Source organism: Nymphaea colorata, chromosome 7 (assembly GCF_008831285.2).
Source record: "Nymphaea colorata isolate Beijing-Zhang1983 chromosome 7, ASM883128v2, whole genome shotgun sequence".
Classification (NCBI taxonomy): Eukaryota; Viridiplantae; Streptophyta; class Magnoliopsida; order Nymphaeales; family Nymphaeaceae; genus Nymphaea; species Nymphaea colorata.
In genome coordinates this window covers 20665430-20688219 of record NC_045144.1, presented here as the reverse complement: position 1 = coordinate 20688219, position 22790 = coordinate 20665430, and the positions used below count along the sequence as shown (strand labels likewise).

The following is a 22790-nucleotide window of genomic DNA, read 5'->3' as shown; positions in this document are numbered from 1 at the left end:
GAGCGGAGAAGTCGGTGCAGCATGAAAGGAAGGAGCGAAGAGTTTTTTAAATGGGGGGTCTTGGAACGTTGGAGATTGAGCAACACTATAATTTGAAGGTTGTCTCTACAATGTAATTGAGCAACATAATGTTAGATGTGCCAACACGTAGGCAACCTTTACACGTCTTGGTATTCTTCTTTTGTGCAGAGGGCTGGCTTGATCAGCCAGGAAATCTCAAAGTAACAAAAGGAGAGTGGGGCGTGACGGTAAAAGGACTTGCTGTTTTGTGAGCGTTTTGATTTTGATGACCGAATTTTGGTTTAGGATAATCAATACCAACCTTCAGCAAGTTGGTTCGATCGTTGAATCCCCCGAAAGCTCTAGCATGACAAGAAAAATCCTCTAAAGGTTTAAAATTTGAAGTATAAGTGTCCTCGTTTACTAGGAATTTTTTGGCTTTACTACTGATACAGGAAGGCTGTGGCCCTCTGTTTTTAGGTGCTTGTATATTCTGACCGTCAACTAGAGGAAACAAAGAGGGGTGGTAAAGCAGAGGAATGTTCTATCCTATTTGGAGAGCAGAGAAGTCGGTGCAGCATGAAAGGAAGGAACGAAGAGTTTTTTGAATGGGGGGGTCTTGGAATGTTGGAGATTGAGCAACACTGTAATTTGAAGGTTGTCTCTATCAATGTAATTGAGCAACATAATGTTAGATGTGCCAACACGCTGGCAACCTTTACACGTCTTGGTATTCTTCTTTTGTGCAGAGGGCTAGCTTGATCAGCCAAGAAATCTCAAAGTAGCAAAAGGAGAGTGGGGCGTGATGGCAAAAGGACTTGCTGTTTTGTGAGCGTTTTGATTTTGCTGACCGAATTTTGGTTTAGGATAATCAATATCAACCTTTAGCAAGTTGGTTTGGTCGTTGAATCCTCCGAAAGCTCTTGCATGACAGGAAAAATCCTCCAAAGGATTAAAATTTGAAGTATAAATGTCCTCGTTTACTTGGAATTTTTTGGCTTTACTACTGATGCAGGAATGCTGTGGCCCTCTGTTTTTAGGTGCTTGTATATTCTGACCGTCAACTGGAGGAGACAGAAAGGGGTGGTAAAGTTGGGGAATGTGCTAACCCATTTGGAGAGCGGAGAAGTCGGTGCAGCATGAAAGGAAGGAACGAAGAGTTTTTTGAATGGGGGGTCTTGGAACGTTGGAGATTGAACAACACTCTAATTTGAAGGTTGTCTCTACAATTTAATTGAGCAACATAATGGTAGATGTGCCAACACGCAGGCAACCTTTACACGTCTTGGTATTCTTCTTTTGTGCAGAGGGCTGGCTTGATCAACCAGGAAATCTCAAAGTAGCAAAAGGAGAGTGGGGCGTGACGGTAAAAGGACTTGCTGTTTTGTGAGCGTTTTGATTTTGATTACCGAATTTTGGTTTAGGATAATCAATACCAACCTTCAGCAAGTTGATTCGATCGTTGAATCACCTGAAAGTTCTAGCATGACAGGAAAAATCCTCTAAAGGTTTAAAATTTGAAGTATAAGTGTCCTCGTTTATTAGGAATTTTTTGGCTTTACTACTGATGCAGGAAGGCTGTGGCCCTTTGTTTTTAGGTGCTTGTATATTCTGACAGTCAACTGGAGGAGACAGAGAGGGGTGGTAAAGCAGGGGAATGTGCTATCCCATTTGGAGAGCGGAGAAGTCGGTGCAGCATGAAAGGAAGAAACGAAGAGTTTTTTGAATGGGGGGACTTGGAACGTTGGAGATTGAGCAACACTGTAATTTGAAGGTTGTCTCTACAATTTAATTGAGCAACATAATGTTAGATGTGCCAACACGCAGACAACCTTTACACGTCTTGGTATTCTTCTTTTGTGCAGAGGGCTGGCTTGATCAGCCCGAAAATCTCAAAGTAGCAACAGGAGAGTGGGGCGTGACGGTAAATGGACTTGCTGTTTTGTGAGCGTTTTGATTTTGATGACCGAATTTTGGTTTAGGATAATCAATACCAACATTCAGCAAGTTGATTCGATCGTTGAATCCCCCGAAAGCTCTAGCATGACAGGAAAAATCTTCTAAAGGTTTAAAATTTGAAGTATAAGTGTCCTCGTTTACTAGGAATTTTTTGGCTTTACTACTGATGCAGGAAGGCTGTGGCCCTCTGTTTTTAGGTGCTTGTATATTCTGACAGTCAACTGGAGGAGACAGAGAGGGGTGGTAAAGCAGGGGAATGTGCTATCCCATTTGGAGAGCAGAGAAGTTGATGGAACATGAAAGAAAGAAACGAAGAGTTTTTTGAATGGGGGGTCTTGGAATGTTGGAGATTGAGCAACACTGTAATTCGAAGGTTGTTTCTATCAATTTAATTGAGCAACATAATGTTAGATTTGCTAACATGCAGACAACCTTTACACGTCTTTTACACGTCTCGGTATTCTTATTTTGTGCAGAGGGCTCCCTTCCACTAATTGTCAGCGCTCAAGCTGTGCCCCACCAAGTGGCGTACTAATTTGAAAAACGAAGGAGGCTAACTGGACATCCATTTATTTCACTCCCCCTCTTCCGTTTCGGGCCCGCTAAAATCAATGACGACTCCCACGGTGAAGTGAAGAGGACAATCTCCTCTCCCCTCCCTCGCTTGCGCTCCTCTATTCATCCACTTCTTCCGCTGAATGCATTGCCAGTAAATCTGATGTCACGTTCAACCCAATGGGAGAACGTTTTACCTAATAAAACTTCACTGACGTTTATAAGAAAAAGGTTCTTGAGTTCTCTGCAGGCGAAACCTGGTCTCTCTCCTTTCCTTCCAATCGGACTCTCTTCTCCGGCACTACTGCGTCAACTTATTGAAAAATGGTGCAGGTACGTCCTTCCCCCCTCCTCTTTTCTTCTAGCTAGCTAGATATATTCATTTGATTCTGCAACTACTGCTGCAGCTGCTGTTCTTCAGTTCTTGTGTACAACGTTCTTCTGCTTACTTGGATGCAGAAGTGGAAGATTGAAGCTAACATCGGCTGCTGCGAAGGCTGCCGTCACAATGTGAAAATGATCTGACGAGTTATAAAGGTAATACATTATGGCAGCGTCTTAAACTGATTTTACATTGAAGATTGATATACAAAACTAAATCTGTCATCGAATTTTACTGAATAGACAAACTCGTATTGCAGGAGTTGAATCTGTGAATTTGTACCCGGAAGAAAGCAAGGTGGTGGTGACGGGAGAGGTAAATCCAGGCATCCTCTCCGTGCAATCCGGAAGGTGGAAAGGGAAGCCCGACTGCTGACATTAATGGACGCGTCTGCCAAGAACGTGGTGGGCAAAAAATGATGAATATAGTGGCGAGAGCGAGAAAGATAACAGGGAGACGAAGAAATCAGCGAACCCAGTAATTCCCATGGAAGAAGCATTTGATAAAGGCATTACGGTAGACAACAGAACCATCGAAGGGCAGGGTGGATATCGCATCGGAGACGAAGACCTATGGTGCGAATCTCTGTGCATTTGGGTTTGCCGCAGGCATCTACTACAGCTGGGCTAAGACATACAAAAAGTAGTAGCTGAGAAGGGGGGGTCTCTCTCTTCCCTATCTATCGCTCACTCTAGGTTCATGCATTATCGGTAATCGGATATAGAATGACATGATAAGAATTTTCAACAATGTTTCTGCAGAGCAGAGTGTGTTCTTTTCTTTGCCGTGATCGAATTACATATCATGTTTTGTCTCTTCAATCTCGTTGGCAGTTTCTAGCACATGCAAATGCAAGGCCTGTGTTTAGAATTATGACAAAAAGCGGGTCCATGAATTAAAATTTTCCAAAACTTGTGACCATTTGCACGGTTACTGAAAACAACTTCTTTAATTTATATCTTAATGTCAATCAATAATTGAATAAAGGATGAAATTCCACCCTGATTACTCGTTAGAATGATCGAGCCGTGGTTCATCCCAACCACCCAGAACAGAACAATGTTTGAAGGCCCTTTCTCCTCCTGCCTTAAGGGTCCTGAGTTGACCTTTGCCTTATCCTAACAACTATTGGCTGCTAGAGGGATGTTTCTTAGCAACAAGTGCAACATGGTTCTCTGAGGAGCCCACTTGATTTCTGCACACATTCATCAGCTAACTTATGATAAAGAAAACCCTAAAATACAATATAGTACATTTATGTTAAGCCGGTCGCATTTCTTCTAACTCATTTAGCTCTTAGGATTGCTTCTTACAACTATTTTTTCATTATAGTTCAGCATTCATTATGCAGTTAAACTAAGTCGAGCTCGAGTCGAGTTTAATCAAGTCAAGCTCAAGTTGAGTTTTTATAAGTGACTTCCTAACATGAGAAACAAGGTCAAGCTCAAACACCATCGATGAGTAGGTCAAGAGAAACAAGGTTTTGCAAAAGGTCCCTGACATGGCTACAAAGGAGACAACCCACCTCTATGAAGGCAAGACTGTGATTAAGAAGTTCGTGGTGATTCTAATGAAAGTGAGAAGCAAAAATAACCAAGAGAAAGGCAACTGGAAGGTGAGTAAAGATGAAGGCAATGACAAGTTGCAGACTGAGAAAGGTGTGAAAGAAGAAGAGAAAGAATGCGAGATGCCAGTCAATGAACTGAACAAAAGGGTTGATCATTTCATTAACTAAGCTAACGCAGAATATTTATAATCTATGGAAGCAGTGAAACTATACATGGAAAAATAAAAGTACTAAGCTTTGTTTGGAATAAGCAGGGGAAAAAAAGAACTATGCAAGAAAAATCTAAGATGCAAGAAATTAAAGAAAAAAGAAAAACATGCCAAACCTAAGAAACCAAGAAATTAAAGAAAAAAAACGAACATGCAAAACTTAGCAAGCATAAATTAAAGAAAAAGGGAAAAAAAAAAGCAATAAGCCTGGCAAAATCAATAAGATTCTATCAAATCTGCAGAGTTTTGGCCAAGAATGCCTTCTGATATCAAGAAGCATTTGATTGCTACATAGACCATGTCTAGAAGGTCCTTGTTTGCCTCTTAGTTACTAACTCTTAAGCAAGGCTTTGGATGTCTTGAAATCTCTTCCCACTGGAGTATTTATAGTTACAAACACGGGGAGGAGACGGTTCAATTTTTGATGCAGGACTAAACTTTTAACCCTTTTAAAAGTCTTGATGTACATAAGGGTGACAAAGGATAAAGTACTAGCTCATTCTTCCCATTTTTAAGAGATCCTTGCCATGAGTGATAGAGAGATATTGCAGTTCACTTGAGCTTAAAAATATCTCTTTAACCTCGAAGAAAATGAAGATAATCTCTTGGAGAGATGGCTGAGTGGTTGATAGCTCCTCCCCCGAAGACTTGACTTGAGGCACAACTAGCCCACCACCTTCCCCCGGAATCAAGGTCTCACGATGAGCCAGAATTGGCTTTCGATGAAAAGCACTTTTGACGATTTCCTCTCTCCTTTCAAAGACAAAATCGTGCAGACTGACTGTCTTGTATTTCTTCACTGGATAGAGTTCTTAACGCTGATGTGAATGAGGTTGTTCTTAAAGGCTGATGCTGATGTGAATGAGGTTGTTCTTAAAGGCTGATGTGAATGAGAGTTAATCGAGCCACGTGGGAGCCGGTGTGTGCGAGTTGCTCACATTAGACTCACAATGTATTTTTGCTTTTATATTGTTGTTTTGAAATATTTGATTGTTTGTATGTATAAGTGCACCCAACAAAATTCAAGTTATTGAATTAGTGCCCTCCAGCCTCTCCTATTGGGTTTTAAGATATATATATATAAATATATATATATATACTACATTACTTCCATTTGCTTTATTTTTTGCACCGTTGAAGAGTTTCCTTCTATTTAAAAATACATGTATTTTGTTGCCTAGATTGCAATGTTCATTAGTGGTTCAGTATTTTAGATCTTTGATATTTCATTCAGTGCGCTAGCTTTCTGTCCATTTGTTTTCATGGATCTTTGCTTGTCTAAACAAGTGGGTTGTTTATGTTTTGATTTTTTTTTTTCTTTCTAGTGCTAGAAGATGAGTGGTCAAATATGTTCTTTATAATTGTGGCCTTTACATATTAACTCACCCACGGCGAAACATTGGTCATGCTTTTAACATTAAAAGGTTTTTATAGAGTTACTTTTTATATTGTTTTCCTTACGATATAATCATTAGTTTAATAGTTTTTTTCCACGTATTTTCAATATTTTTGTGAATATCATATATTTTACAATTTATGTGAAGCTTATGCTTCAACACCTCAAGGCTTATGCTTTGCCTCATGATTGGTTTGACATCTCACTTCGCTTCATCGCATTTAACAACATCGGTTTCGAGCTAAACCTAGCTGAAAATGTACATAAATGAATTATATAAATGCTATGCCATATTTTTAAGTGATTTTTTTTTTTTTGCATTCATCGAAGTAATCAAATCTTCCGCCATTAAGAGGCTCAAATATAATGAGAAAGGTTGGGCTTAGAGATAAGAATATTGATTTATTTAGATGTTTTTTCTATGTATTGGAACTGTGAATATGCTGCACCAACAAAACACCAATAGTGTGTTTAAAATTCGATTTATTTAGATTGTTTCATTTATTAGGAATTGTCTCAAACCCACAGTGCCTATATCAACCGTTTTTTTCCTAAAAGGAGGACCTCACAAATCATAGATTTTAGATCAACCTTGGATATTAGATACGAGATTTGCAATCAAAGTTTGGGATTAAAAAGCATCACATGCATTAGTCGACCAAGCCTCCATACATTGGCTCAAACTTGGCATAAAACATAAGAAGTAAGAAATTTGTTTCATAATTCCTCAATAGAGATCCGAAAAGCAGATTGGTGCAACCAATTTGAAATGTATTTGAAAATTCTACTATCACCCATTTATTTTTTTTCCTTTTTAATTTTGTTAAGTTTCTTACTTAGAGAAACTCCACCAACTAGACTTTGTTGCTCTCCCTTTAACTTTTGTAATTTTAAAATCCTGCTTACATAGTTGTAATTTTTAAATGTAATTTTGTTAAGTTACATGCTTATGATCATAAAAAATAAAATAAAATAAAATACCACGAATTGCTTATTTCCTCAAGCGTTTGGTAACAGGAACAACCGTCTCGGAACACGTGAACCTAGAACATTTATCTTAAGAGCAAAGTGCTCTCGCCCAGCAGGATAAGATGTAATCTTGTCTACCATTTGTTTGTCCAAACACACTACATGTTCAACTTATCTTCTCATTTATTCAAATCGTGGAGCAGACATGTTTAGCATCTCTCTCTCTCTCTCTCTCTCTCTCTCTCCTCTCATAGAAAACAACTAAAATCCACATATAATAAAACAAAACACCAGATAAAGCATTTAAAAGTATATAAACCAATAAAAATACCCTCTTTCTTTTTCTCTCTACATACACAAATGACTCAAAATCTATTTAACAATTAACGAAGCACTTAAATAAAGACCTTATAAATCCAGATATAATTAAGTATGACAAATGTCGCAGAAGGAAACAGGCTTGATAAGGATTTTTCCTGTTGTTCCCTTTTGCATGAACGTCGGCACGGAACTCACCGTGTAGATCACATTTCAAATAAAAAATGTGAAAGACGCCCTAGAATGGCAGTCCAATCGACATTGTGAACGCATCAGCTTCTATATATATATATATATATATACACACACACATATAAGTTGTCAGCTTTCTTGTCTATAATTATTTCATTTTCCTTCTATTTTTAAAAATGTTTACTTTTCAACGTTGAGATTGAGATACCTAATCAGGCATGGCATCTTCTTTGTATTATCCTTAAATAGATTGATTTTCAACAGCCTTCCTTGAACATTATCTTCAATATGCTCCTCTTTATGTCCTAATTAGTGCTTAAGACAAATAAACATTTCATGCACCTATCAGCCCTCGCCCTTCCATTGCGCCAACCCACTTAAGACCTAAAGTGCACATGAAATTTTATTCATTGCCACATTGCCTTGTATGCATTTTAAGATGAATCTGATAGTTGGTCTGAGGAAATGAATCTCCTTGCCAGGAATTCAGAAACATGTGATCCTTATCTATGATGGTGCCCAAAAGTGGATCCTTATTTTGAAATTTTTCCTTTTTTTCAAACTATGTGAAAATTTCAAAATTATCTCTATCCTGATCTCTTCATGCACTTCATTGCTTCCGAGCTTGGCTTCATCAGAAGCTTTCTTGACTTCTCAGCATCTTTGTAATATGGGCCAAACAAAAAAATTACATAGCCATGTCCAATTATATAACTGCATAGATTTTCCATAGTAATATGAGGAATGAATATATATATATATATATATATATATATTCAAGTCGCTGACTTAGTGACTTGGTCATTTGCTGATTCAAGTCCGACTTAAGGGTTTACCATTTACATAAATGGTGTCTTTCATCCATGTCACTCAAATCAACCATTGGCTGACAAATGGTTACCTAAAAATATGTTTAATTAGTGGAAACCACCTTTGTCATAAAATCCTCAAGGTTATACCTTTATTGTACCTTTTGTTTACACTGCATATGGTCCACCAGTCCCCTTAATATACCTTTTGTTTACATTGAAAAAGTAAACCTTTTATAAAGATAAACTTGAAAATAGAAAAAAATAAAAAGATTGTAAATGATTATTTTTAGTTTTAATAAATTCTCAAAATGTTATTCTTTGCTTTACTGCACGGTGCATCCCTCACACCTAACTTTCTCTTCCCAGCAACTCAATGAGCAGTCTTGTTGAGCTCTTCTGACTATCATTTGAATGAGGTTGGCCTGGCAAATGAGACGACATATATACAATTTAATTTAATGACAAATCCATGATGAACAATGAACTCGGGAAGACGAATGGAAATTATAAGATAAGCCGGGAAATGTCTTTTCTGTTGACTGCCTTTTGTTTTTCAGCCTTATCTATTTCTGTCATTGTTCTAATAAAAGGCACCCGTTCCGTGAGATTGGGTGAATTTTTTTAACCTCAAAAGCAAAGATTGCAGGCTAAAACGGGAAAAAAATAATTTAGTGTAGGAGAGGACTAGTTTTTAATATTAAAAGAAAAGAATTGTTATAACTCCTGCTAACATAGCTCTTATTTGGCAGTTTTCCTATATCTTATTAAAAAAAATCACGAAGATTATTCTTTTTTTAATATTGGAAATTATGTATTTTCAGCATACATATTATTTCAACAGTTTGTATTGTGATTATATTATGCTTATCTAAGGGCATACGACTCAAGTTGCCTAAGAAAAAAAAAAGTAACTATAAAGCAATGAGAAAGCTGAGAATCATTTGTGAAGTGAAAATGATTAAGTTTCTCCAAGCATCTTGCTTTCCAAACATTTGTCGAGAAGGCGAGAATTCTCTCTAATTAAGGAAGTAAGGAGGAGATCTTGAGAGAGAGAGAGATATGCATACCCCTCCGTCTAATTAAGGAAGTAAGGAGGAGATCTTGAGAGAGAGAGAGATATGCATGCCCCTCCGTCTCTTATCTGCGTGAGCGTGACTTCCATGAGGCACCACTGTAATTCAGCGTAGCCACTCGAGATGATGGGCACAAAATTCTTGGACTTCTCAATGTATCTTAATATTGTATTGGACTTAGTGTTGATCCCATGTTTGCGATGATCGGCAATAGGGTAGTAAATAAAATAATAGTCATTGTGATCTGACAAATGTAGTAGAACAAAGCACAATGAGTGACCAACATTAATCAAATAACAATTAAAAATATGAGAAAAAGAAGTAATAAAAAAAAGTAAAAGTTGTTGCACTTTAGAGAAAAAAAAAGAAGACTAAAATAACAATAAAAAACAACATATGATCATTTGTGAAAAATATTAAGGAAATTGTATTCCTATCAAGGGGTTTCGTCGTAGTTTTTTTTTTAATATTTTTAATGCATTTTTTTTTCAACTAGACTCCAAAAATATATACCGCTTAGTTCTTCAAGGTTGAGTTTAAGCCCTGCACCATTTAATTTCTTTTAACTATAAAAATAATGAATTTAGACTTCCTTCCTTGGTTCTTTATGTGCTGCCATCCATAGAATACATGATGTTTAGATATATATGATACATACAATTCAAAAACGATCTGCAAGCCATGAAAAAAGAAAAATAAAAGTTCATGACATTGAGCTCTATCCACTAATTTTTGTGCCAAAACTAGTGAGAGATATTAAGAAATAAATGAGTTGAACTTTACATAATGCTAATTTCATCTCAAACCGCTCATTGAAACCGTCCATCTCAAGTTTGCTTATCTTTGAAGCCTGTCCATCTCAAGATCGAGGAGTGCTCCCGTATCACTGATTGGCATTGGCATGAAATTTAAAATTAAACAATGCAGCATTCAGTAAAACGTAAGTATCATAACTTTTTTAGTTTAATTGTGCCATTTTATTTAAATAATGCAAGTATCCAAAGGAATAAGTATAATAAAATTACTCAGCTCAAAAATAAATGGAACAAAATTAAATAAAGGAGGCACTACGTGCTAATAAGCTATGCATGCCACAATCATGAAAATCAGAATATATATGTAATATATATATATATAGCAATCAAGCCCATCATAAAAATAATAAAATAACTAAGAAGCACCAATACATAGATAAACAGAAAACTATGTTTAAATAAGCAATTTGTATGGGGGTGGACAAGTACATGCAGAAGCCCATATGAATGGGTAGATGAGAAATAAGTCACACTTGGTAGTGTAGAAAAGCCAACCTGGGCCATACTGGTGCATGAATTTTCGTGCGCATCAGTATGGTTGTGACTAAAAACTTTTAGTTCACAAAAAAAGAAAATGAGAAGACAAAAAAGAAAATGAAAAAAGTAAAAGACGTTGAGTATCCGAATTCGTAATATGAATCCATTTTTTAGATTAACATCCAAATCTGACTTTAAACAGAATCCAAACCATATTATAGACACTGAGTATAGGATTTTTATTTAAAATAATTATATCCAATCCAAAGCCAAATACGGCCACTATTTATTTAAACAAGAATCTGAATTCGATCAGATGTCATTTCTAATATCCGAATCCGACTTGAATTCTTCATCCGATAGTAAAACTTAAATCGATTAGCTAGTTCAAGATCTACTAAAGCAAGCGCAAAAGCTAGCTATGAAATCAAAAATTCAGAAACATATGGTGGTGGTTTTAAAGGCCAAGCTTATACAATTATTGGAAACAAAAATATTGGAGAGACATAAAAATAAAATTAACGCCTCATTTTTCAGTGGCTCACTTGTCACTAGCAGTTGAGCAATTCTTTTTAGTTGTTTTCGTTTTTTCTCTTTTCACGTGTTCATGCTTATTCTAATCTAATTGGATCTTGCTTAATCAGATTTGGATTTGGAGATGGGTACGGACATATAACAATTAACCCGATTGTACACAGATAAGCAATGCACACATATATAAGGAAGTTACTCAACTAAAAAATAAGTGGGACGAAATTAAAGAAAGAAGGCGCTACGTACTAATAAGCCATGCATGCATATTATAAAATAACTTAAGGGCGCCAATATATAGATAAGGAGATACCTATGAAATACCACCTCTTGGACGCACAATCGATAACCTCAGTCGTTACATAATGACTGAGGTTTGATATAGTCAGGGGCGGAGGGAGGGGAGTGGGTCTGCCTGGGCCATGGCCCGGGTGAGCGCAGGGAAAAAAAAATTATATTAAAAAAATAATTTTTTTTTAGTTTGACCCGGCTCGTCGCTCCTCTTAGCCGTACCCGTCGCTCCTTTTGGCCCGACCTGCGGATCGTTTAGCCCGTCCCTGAAAAAAATCCTAGTTCCGCCCCTGAATATAGTGACTCTCTCTTCCTAAGGAATGTAGTCATTAGACATATTTTGCACGGAACTTTTGATGCAGCACGCTGAGGCTGAGTCAGGAATTTTTGTACTAATTATTGGACATTGTTAATTTAATTAATGGGCATTGTTAATTTAATTGTGTCATTTAAAGTTTGAAATATGAATTTTCAATGCTCATTTGTAAAAAAAAAATATGACTCCACCACTGCTTCAATTGGTGGTGTCTCACATTGTTGAAGCATTCTTGCATCACAAGTTGGAGGCGAAATACTCCTTATGTCCGATGAGGAAAAGGAAAGAAGCTTGATTACATTCCTTGGGAGGAAGGAAATACCCCATTCCTGAATATTTTGATGGAAAAAGCTGGAGTTAAATTAGGTGTTTTTTCTAATATTCTTTTTCAAAAAAGAACAAGTCCTCTTCCAAATAAGTGATCGAGTTGGTGCCATGACAAGAGGGTCCACATATTTATAATTGAAACCAGCAAGCCACTAGCCTTCAGCAAGAGCCATCAAAGTGTTTGTTTTCACTAAATCCGGCATAGTAGCATTGATGGGAAGGCTGTCACAACGTTGTATTGGACTTAGTGTAGAACCCATGTTTGTAGAAGCAAATTGTTTTTAAAATTGTACATGTAAATAAATTTATTTATCTCATAATTTTTTTTTAAAAAAATATATTTTTAGCCTTTGTCAAAACTTTAAAACTATAATTCTGCCCATTTCATGGAAATTCAGGGCAGAGATAGGCTAGTAAATACAATAGTCTCCATTGTGATCCAGAACAAAGTACAATGAGTTGGGGTTCTTTAGACTTTTGCCTATTTGTATTTGAACTCTTGACTGTTGTCACAGTTCTGCTTTTCGTTCCTTCATTTCTACTCTATCCTGTAAAAGAGTTGCTGACCAAAAAACATACTTCAAGATTCCTTCAAATTGTTGAATGTGGTTGAGTTTTGGTCTGGATTTTATGTTGGTGAGTGCTATTTTGTTACCGACTTTCTTCGCCTGATGCATGAAGTAGCTGAATAAATGACATAAATTAATAATAATAAATTCCTAAAAAACATCACATGCCTTAGTCGATAGATTGCCTCAAAGTTGGCATAAAACATAAGAAATTTGTTTCATAATTCCTAAAAAGAGATCCATTCATGCAACCAATTTGAAATGCATTTGGAAATTCTTCTTTGTTAAGTTTCTCACTGTGGGAAACTGCACCAACTAGACTTTGTTTTAACTTTTGTAACTTTAACATCATGCTTACATAGTTGAAATGTGTTTGAAAAGTAGACTTTGTACCAGCTGTAAAAATCAGCCATTTAACTCTTTTTCTTTTTCAATTGTAAGTTTCCCACTTGGAGAAACCGCACTCAGTTTCGATAGAATTTGTGACTCACCTGCATAGATTTTCCAACATCAAACTAAATGATCTCATTAATAATGAAAGCATGAGAAATGAATATATATATATATGGGATTCCATACATATATAGGTTGGACCTTGCAGGTAGTGGATCGATGGCAGTTGGACTGGCAACCGATTTCTCATAAATCCTGAAAATTTAAAAACACAGCCAGACTTTGGTGATATAACAAAACAAACATCAAATTTCTTCCATTTAACAACTCAAGATCATTCCCTAGCTGTAAGTGGTCACTTTGTTCCTGGTAAAGGAATTAGCTTGCATGATCAACCTTAACTATGGAACCATTGAAACCGAAATAGCTAACCAAAATGATTAAATGACAACCAACTCAGACTCTTCAAAATTATGGTCTAAATTGATGGTAGCCACGGAAGAAGCAGTAGCATCAAAAGTAATGTAAGCAGGGGCGGAGGGAGGGGGGCGCAGCCTAGGCCATGGCCCCACCCCGGCCAATGAAAAAAAAATATATATTGAAAAAAAATATTTTTTTAATTACGTCATGTATTTTTTGGATTTAAATTCAATTGGCCCTACTCGGATTCAGAGCTTGGACTGTCGGCCCACCCTTGATGAAAATTCTGGCTCCACCCTTGAACGTAAGAACAAAGTTATTTTTTTATTCTGTAATCGGTTTTGGATTTGGTAATGCAGATTAGGTATTCAGATTAAGCCTGGGCGTGGGGCCGGGCCGTTCCTGTTTTGCAGGTTTAGATTAAAAAAATATTTTTTTAAATTTTTTTGTTTTAATAATATATATTTATTACTATTAAATATAATTTATATTAAAAAAATATTTTTTAATTTTAAATGGGTCAGGCCGGGCCCTTTGTCGTCTTTTTCTCCTCCCTTTTCCGTTTTTTGATCTAGAGGCTGGATTCCCTGCATTTTGCTTTCAGCTCTTGTCTCTCAAGTTAGACTTTGATGCTCAAATTTTCAAATCGGGAGGCTCATGACGAAGAGAAGATGAAGTCAGGGCAGCAGGCACCAAACTCACACCTGCATTCATTGGTATAATTAGTAGAGGAAAATATTTCAAACCGGCCCAAACTTATTCCCCTTTCTCTTGTGCTTTGAACATTTTTATAAACTAAAAGGCTCGCTCTTGAACGGGGGAATGAATTTCACCAAATCAATTCTTGCTAATTGTAAGCAGCCCGAGGGGCATAGGGCAATTAGGAATGTTCAACAAGTCAAGCCAACTCGAGCTCCACTCGAACTCACTCAGTCAAACTCAACTCTAGCTCAAATCATAAGTTGAACTCACTCAGTCAAACTCAACTCTAGCTCAAATCATAAGTTGAACGAGTAGAGTTCAAGCTTCATTGATAACTCTGAGTTTGTACGAGTCGAGTTCGAGTTGGATGAACTCAACGCGATTAAACTCAATTAGACTCGACACTAATACTTACTTTTTGTAATTTCAAAACCTTAATATGACTTTAAAAAATGTGAAAATTTTAAGCATAAAATATATACTAAATTACACAAGCTTAAACAAGTCGAGTTCAGGGTTGGACTCGGTTAATTCGAACTCAAGCCGAGTTATATATAAATTGAGTCGAGCTGGAGCTACCGGAACTTGAACGCGGCTCGCTGGTTCTACATCCTTAACTTGTGCAAAGTAAGAATGAGTCAGGGAATGATCTTGAGAGTTTTATGCAATGGGCGTGCGAGCGAGAAGCATTTTGACTCTGGCGTTTTTCCCCAAGTAAATTTTTTTTAAAAAAAAACTGTCGTTAAAATAAACATCGATGCCGCTAATTGTGCAAAACAATATCTGTTTTCCGGCACTAATAACACTCGTGTACTTCTTGTAATGTCAAGCGCTACAAAAGCATAAGCATAGGGCCAATAAATGATGGACCTTCAACATGGGGAAAGAGATGCGTTACTGAAAATTTCGTTGCAGCTCATTGCTTGCATGTTCCGTAACCAACTGTGAACCATCAACCCTGATGATCAAATGTCTGATAATTAATCTCTATAATACTTATATTTACTTGGTCTATATCAGACTACCAATCGATAATGCATGAACGTAGAGAGATCAAGTGAACGATAGACAGGGAACAATGGTGTCACAATTTAACACCATGAGTGGATTTCCCTATCTTGTCGACCTTCCCTTATAGTGTAGGAACCAGGAAAGGATGTCGACCTTCCCATATAGTGTAGGAACCAGGAAAACACATCCATTCAGGGACCAGGAAAGGACATCCACTATCTTGTCGACCTTCCCTATCTTGTCGACCTTCCCTTATAGTGTAGCAACCAGGAAAGCACATCCACTCATGGTGTTAAATTGCTGCCAAAATGAACTGAGTGCATTTTTTAGGAAAGCCTCATTTAACACCATGAGTGGATGTGCCAACAAGTTTCCTATTACATTTTTTGGAAACTTGTTTTTTTATCTTTGTTTAAGTTCAAAGAAATTTATAATTCAGGTATGACTAGTTAAATTTCCAACTACTATACCCCTTTGAAGTTATGTATATCTTCTTCCTCCGTGAGGAAATCCTTCCCTGCCAAGCAACTCAATGGTCTCCTGAAAATTATCTTCAAATGGAATTGACTCAGCGTATATAACCCTTTTCTAGTTTTCGTCATCAAGACTCAAGGGTAGCTGGGAACCACACATGGCAGTTTAAATGTGTTTAATTATCTCAACTGTGAGATCTACAGTGATATAAGATCTTAAAAGTTTGGGTTTTACATTTAAGATTTGAAATTAATCCTTAATTTCTATGTTCCAACAAAATTTTACAATCTTTTGGTTGAAAGCAGTGTTGTGAAGTGCATTGAAGTGAAGAGATGCGTTTAGCCTATGAAGGAAGACGATGCACAATGTGTCGATATTAAAATTTTGAAATATATAATATCTTTAAAAATATAGAAAATAATCAAGTAAAAATAATTTGAGCAACTAACTTATATGAAAAACTACTGATGTATTATCTTTCATAAGAGTTGATACGAGGGTAGTAGCCACAGGGTTTTACGGACTAGGCTCTTGAAGACAAACTTATAAAATTTTAGAAACTGTTTTTCTTATTATAGAATTAGACGTGTTTATGGCTGCAGAGGCTGCATAAGAATTAATTACATTAATTTCCTCTTAAAAAGACTTCTGAAGTTGAAGTTCAATGTTGATTCTAACTTTGCATTTCTGTTTCTGGCATGGATGGTTCTCAGAGAAATTGTAACAGGAAGGTCTACCACTATGTTCTTCAATCTCTTTATACGAAGGGCGATGCTCAAGTGGTCTAATGAGGCTTGGCTAAGTGAACAGCGATCATGCGAAGGAATTGAAGAGTCTGATTTCAGGGAAATAGGTTGCTTTGGACTTCCCCTTGAAGGTCATACGTTGCCAAACACAGAGTTGGTTTCCAACTTCTGAGCGAGAGAGATAGAGAGAGGTCAAGTGTCAAGGGTGGGCATCGGGCCGGGTTGGGCCGGCCTGATCCGGCCCGTCGGGCCTGTGAGCCCGGCCCGATAGCTCGGGTCTCAGCCCGTGCTTGGCTGACCCGTTTAAAATTAAAAAATATTTTTTTAATTATAAAATATTTTTTTGAATATAAAATATATTTAATAATAATAAAACAAAAAATTTTAAAAAAAATTAATCTAAACCTGCTAAACAGGCTCGGGTGGGCTGACCCGAGCCCCGCGGCGGCCCAGCCCGATGCCCTGGCTTAATCCGAATACCTAAACTGCATTACAGAATCCAAAACAGATTATAGAATAAAAAATAACTTTGTTCTTACATTGAAGGGCAAGGCCAAAATTTTCATCAAGGGAGGGCCGACAGTCCAAGCTTTGAATCCGAGTAGAGCCAACTGATTTTAAATACAAAAAATACATAGCGGTATGAAAAAGAATATTTTTTTTCAATATAATTTTTTTTTCATTGATCGGGTGGGGCCATGGCCTAAGTGGCGTCCCCCCTCCCTCCGCCCCTGCCTACGTTACTTTTGAAGCAAATGCTGCTTCTGTGGCTACCATAAATTTAGACCATAATTTTGAAGAGTCTGAGTTGGTTGTCATTTAATCATTTTGGTTAGGTGTCTCTTCAATGGTTCCATAGTTCAAGCTGATCATGCAAGCTAATTCCTTTACCAGGGTAACTTCCCAAATTTTCATGATTACATCTTATGAGAATTTATAACATCAAACAAACGAAGTGACCACTTACAGTTATGGAATGATCTTGAGTTGTTAAATGGAAGAAATTTGATGTTTTTTTTGTCATATCAACAAAGTGTCTGGCTGTGTTTTTAAATTTTCAGGATTTATGAGAAATTGGTTGCCAGTCCAACTGCCATCGATCCACTACCTTCAAGGTCCAACCTATATATGTATGGAATCCCATATATATATTCATTTCTCATGCTTTCATTATTAATGAGATCATTTAGATGCAGGTGAGTCACAAATTCTATCGAAACTGAGTGCGGTTTCTCCAAGTGGGAAACTTACAATTGAAAAAAAAAGAGTTAAATGGGTGATTTTTACAGCTGGTACAAAGTCTCCTTTTCAAACACATTTCAACTATGTAAGCACGATGTTAACAAAGTAGAATTTCCAAATGCATTTCAAATTGGTTGCATGAATGGATCTCTTTTTAGGAATTATTAAACAAATTTCTTACTTATGTTCTATGCCAACTTTGGGGCAATGTATCGACTAAGGCATGTGATGCTTTTTAGGAATTTGTTATTATTAATTTATGTTATTTATTTACAAATACAAGCTAATTTTTTATGAAAGCGCTTTCAACAGTGGGCGTCGGGCTGGGCTGCCGCTGGGCCGGTGCTTTCAACAGTGGGCGTCAGCCCGGTCCGGTTTAGTATTTAAAAAATATTTTTTTTAAAATTTTATCGTTTTAATAATATATATTTATTATTAACAAATATATTTTATATTAAAAATATTTTATAATTAAAAATTATTTTTTATTTTTAAAAGCCGGCCCGGCCCATGCCCACCTCAACCTCCTACTGCCCCCGACTCTCATGCACGACGGAGCACAACATGGCAGATTCTTGTTCTATATAAAATGTTGGGGAAAGGCCCCATGATATATGAATAGCACCACCAGGCATGGTTCATTATATGCTTCTTGACCCTAGTATCCATTGACAACTTTTTTCAGCGGCTGTTAAGAGTTCACAACCTTCTTCTGGAGCTGTCCAATTGGTGTTACTCGTGGCATCAATTCAAGGAGATGATGGCCGCGTTTCCCCTGGCGGTGCTCCTCATTTTTTTGGGGTTTCTTGTGGTTCTCAGCGTCATCATTATAGCTCTGGTTCTCAGAAAGGAGATTCTGCAGTGAAGGGATTCTAGCTGGCGAATCAGAGGGTCTGAGGAAAGAGATGGCCGATATGAAGGCACGGAGCAATCGCCTTGTCAGACACCAGCATCATCGTTGTCTATACTTACTAGGGGGGTATTCCAGTCGGGGTCCAATGAAGAAGAGGCCTGGAATATTGAAGACGTGGAGCAGTCGCCATGTCCGGCACCAGCATCATTTGAAAGTGGAGCATTTCAAGGACAATCATCATGGCATTCAAACGAAAGGGAAGCATCATCGGGAAGAAGCGGGAGGGTCTACCAAATTGATGTGTTCCTCAGTTTCATTGTGGAAGACACGGGGAACACTTTCGCCGGCCATCTCTGCGCAGCACTGGAAGTAGGAGGGATTCGCACCTTCATGGACGAAAGGCTTCAAAAGGGAGATCAGATCGAGGACATGCTTGGATACATTGTGAAATCGAAGATTTTTGTGCCCATCTTCTCAAGACGCTATGCTCAATTGTGGTGGTGCCAGAAGGAGGTTGCCAAGGCGGTGGAGACGAAAAGGTTGATCCTTCCAGTGTACTTCGACGTCGAGCCTGCCGACGTTAGGAATCAAAGGGGACAATACGAAGATGCATTTCAGCGTCACGTGAACGATAAGAGGTTGAGCGAGGAGACTGTAAGTGAATGGAGGGACGCATTGCGGCGAGCATCAGACTTTTTAGGTTATTCTCTTGCAACAGAGACCCAGGGGTACATTTGTCTCTCATACCATCTCTTGTGTTGGATGTTTCTTCTCTCATATGCATTAAATGAAGCCACTATGAAAACATATATATATATATATATATATATATATATATATACACTGTCTGGTGCCAAGAAAGTTAAATATATGACCAAAATACCGCGTGTCAATAAAAAGGAAGTCCGTTCGTTGTCTTGTAACGGTCCTTCCTTTTCCAATTTTTTATTGTTTTTAAAGAATTTAATTTAATAAATTATCCTTCTAATTTCATGTTTTTTAATCTACAGGCAGAAGAAACCTTGAGCGCTTATATGTCGGTTGTAAAACTTTGAACGATCATATTATTTCAAAAAAAGTATCGGTTGAAAAGCTGAGGCTATTTATATTTTCTTGCTTTTGAAGTTAAAGAAAATCCACCTGCACTTTTGAAGTTAAGAAAAGCTGAGGCTATTTATATTTTAACAAGAGCAAACTTTTGTTTTTTTTTTTTTTGTCTATGTGACCTTATGTACAGAAGGTAGCCCTGAAAATGAAGCTATTTCAAAATTATAGGTACCGTGCGTTCGAATTATCGCCCAAAGAGAATCCAAATTAAAAGTAAAAAGATGGTTCCGGAGAAAGAGATTTTCTGCTGCCCTGAAACCTTGTCAAGTTTTAGCCTGTCTTCCAGAATTTACTGACGCGGTCTTAATTTACCAGGCATGAGGCGGAGCTCATTGAAATGATTGCGAGAAGGATTTTTGGAGTGCTACGCGAGAATGACTTGGATGTTGGCAAATACCAGTTTATTGGAATCAACAACCGTATCAAAGAATTGATGGAGTTAATAGATGTGGAGGAAGAGAACGGTGCGAGAATGGTAGGCATCCACGGCAGTGGAGGCATCGGGAAGACGACGCTTGCCAAAGCCATTTTCAACAAGATTTCACCAAACTTCGAATTTTGCAGCTTCATCTCAAATATAAGGGAGGTTTGTGCTCAACGTAATGGACTCATCTCCTTGCAAAACCAACTCATTCGGCAACTTTCACGATCGCGTGAGCCTCAGATACTTGACCCGAGTGCTGGGTGCAAGAGGATCAAGGAACTCATGGACGGAAAGGTTATCCTTCTTGCTCTTGATGATGAAAAGCAACTCGACGCATTCGCCTGCAGACAAGAATGGCTCAGCCCAAAAAGCAAAATCATTGTCACCTCCAGATACCAGCAAGTCCTGAGCAAAGCCAGTGTGGAAAGGCAATGTGTTTACCCGGTTAAACGTTTGAGCGAGACACAGTCTCTTGAACTGTTCTGTTGCCATGCTTTTGGCAAGGATGAGCCAACAGCAAAGCTGAAGGAATTATCTAAAGGAGTTGTGCAAACCACCAACGGCATACCGTTGATCCTTGAAGTATTCGGTTCACTATTTTCTGGCGTACATTGCGCAAAAGGATGGAGAAAGCTGTTGAGAGAATTACAGGAAAATCAACACAAAATGATCCATGAAAGACTAAGAATAAGCTATAATGGGTTAGAAAAGAAAGAACAGCAAATATTTCTAGATATCGCTCGTTTGATTTATAAAATAGATAAAGCAGCACCATTTTATACGTGGGACGATGGCCATCTTTTCCCTCATTTGTCTATTCAAACCCTGCAGCGCAGATCCTTAATCAAGATTACCAGTGATGGACAGTTTGAAATGCATGATGAAATACGGGAGATGGGCAGAGCGATTGTCGAAAGAGATGACTGCTTATATCCATACAGACGTAGCAGACTATGGAATGGGGACTCCATGGTATGTTACACAAGTGTCGTCTTTTTGAAATTGGTTCCATGATTTCCTTTTCTTCTGCTGGAATATATATATATATATATATATATATATATATATATATATATATATATATATATATATATATATATATATATATATATATATATACTGTAGAGTTGAAAGAAAAGCCAATTATCTGATTGCATGTGATATTTGTGGATAGCTGGAAGCAGGAGCAGCATCTTTCTCAGGAAGAAGTAGGGGAATCTTTCAGTTTGATGTGTTCCTCAGTTTCCGAGGAAGAGACACACGCAAAACTTTCACCGGCCATCTCTATGCAGCTCTAACCCGGAGAAGAATCCACACCTTTATAGATTACAAATGTCTGAAAAAGGGGGAGAGCATCCATAAATTGCTTGAATACATTGACAAGTCGAAGATTTTTGTGCCCATCATCTCGGAGGCTACGCTGAATCACAGTGGTGCCTCATGGAGGTCACGCAGAGGGTGAGGACTGGAAGGTTGACTATTCCGGTGTTTTTCGATGTGGAACCTTTCGCCGTAAAGAATCAGAGTGGACCATTTGAGGATGCATTTCGGGAGCACACGAACAACAAGAACCTGAGCGAGAAGACAGTGAAACAATGGAGGGACTCCTTGTCAGACTGTAGCGGCATTGGTAGGCCATGTCTTTGCAACAAAGACGGAGGGGTATACAGATCTCTCTCTCTCTCTTAAGATCTCCTTCTTACGCGGCATTGGTAGGCCATGTCTTTGCAACAAAGACGGAGGGGTATACAGATCTCTCTCTCTCTCTTAAGATCTCCTTCTTACTTCCTTAGTTAGAGAGAATTCTCGCCTTCTCGTTTCCCTATACAAGAAATGTTTGGAAAGCAAGATGCTTGGAGAAACTTAATCATGTATTGTTTAACTTCACAAATGATTCTCAGCTTTCTCATTATTTTATAGTTATTTTATTTTATTTTAGTGCAACTTGAGTAGTATGCCCTTTTACCTGCCATGGTCAAATGAGGGAGTGACATTTTAGTAATTTATTAAAATATCTTCCATAGTCTTTTTTATTTTTTTTATTTGTAATTTTGTTTTTATAAAAAAATTTCTTTTCATTTTTTAGTATGAACTAAGGACATTTTAGTCATTTACTTTACTGATTCAATTTTGAATTTGCTTAAAGAAAGAGGTGAGTGGATTCCAAAAGTAAAGTGGCTTTTCAAAAGCTATCTTTTCAATTGACTAATGTAAAATGACGCAGTTTATATGTGCTGCCAATAACATTAGAGGACATGCGCCACTCGATGCATGCAAGACATACACGCAAGAAATATCATATTTTGGACACACACACAATACAAACTTTTGAAATAATATGTGTGCTGAAAATACTTAATCTCCAATATTTAAAAAAAAATACTTTTCGTGATTTTTTAATAAGATATAGAAAAACTGTCAAAGAAGAGTTATATTAACTTTAGAAACAATAGCGGGAGTCAGCAACAATTCTTTTCTTTTAATTTTAACTAGTCCTCTCCATCACTAAATTATTTTTTTGGCATTTTAGCTTGACTCTTGAGGTTAAGAAAAATTCACCCAATCTCACCGAACGGGTGCCTTTTATTAGAACAATGACAGAAATAGATAAGGCTGAAAAACAAAAGGCAGTCAACAGAAAAGACATTTCCCGGCTAATC

General features: G+C 37.4%; 1 protein-coding gene across 1 annotated transcript; it reads left to right on the top strand.

Moving 5' to 3' along the window:
* Positions 1-4397: 4397 nt before the first annotated feature.
* On the top strand, positions 4398-21592 carry LOC116257197 (disease resistance protein L6-like). Its single transcript, XM_031633807.1, has 5 exons — positions 4398-4554; positions 18432-18607; positions 18735-19327; positions 20022-21102; positions 21305-21592. The coding sequence occupies exons 1-5, from the start codon at positions 4398-4400 to the stop codon at positions 21590-21592; spliced, it is 2295 nt and encodes a 764-aa protein (XP_031489667.1).
* The last annotated feature ends 1198 nt before the right edge of the window (positions 21593-22790 follow it).

Excerpts from the sequence above, each read along its gene's own strand:
- LOC116257197 (XM_031633807.1), top strand. The coding sequence starts at position 4,398 with ATGGCTACAAAGGAGACAACCCACCTCTATGAAGGCAAGACTGTGATT. Across the intron at positions 4,555-18,431 it reads CAAGTTGCAGACTGAGAAAG|CGGCTGTTAAGAGTTCACAA; the intron begins GTGTGAAAGAAG and ends AACTTTTTTCAG. Across the intron at positions 18,608-18,734 it reads CTCAGAAAGGAGATTCTGCA|TCGGGGTCCAATGAAGAAGA; the intron begins GTGAAGGGATTC and ends GGGGTATTCCAG.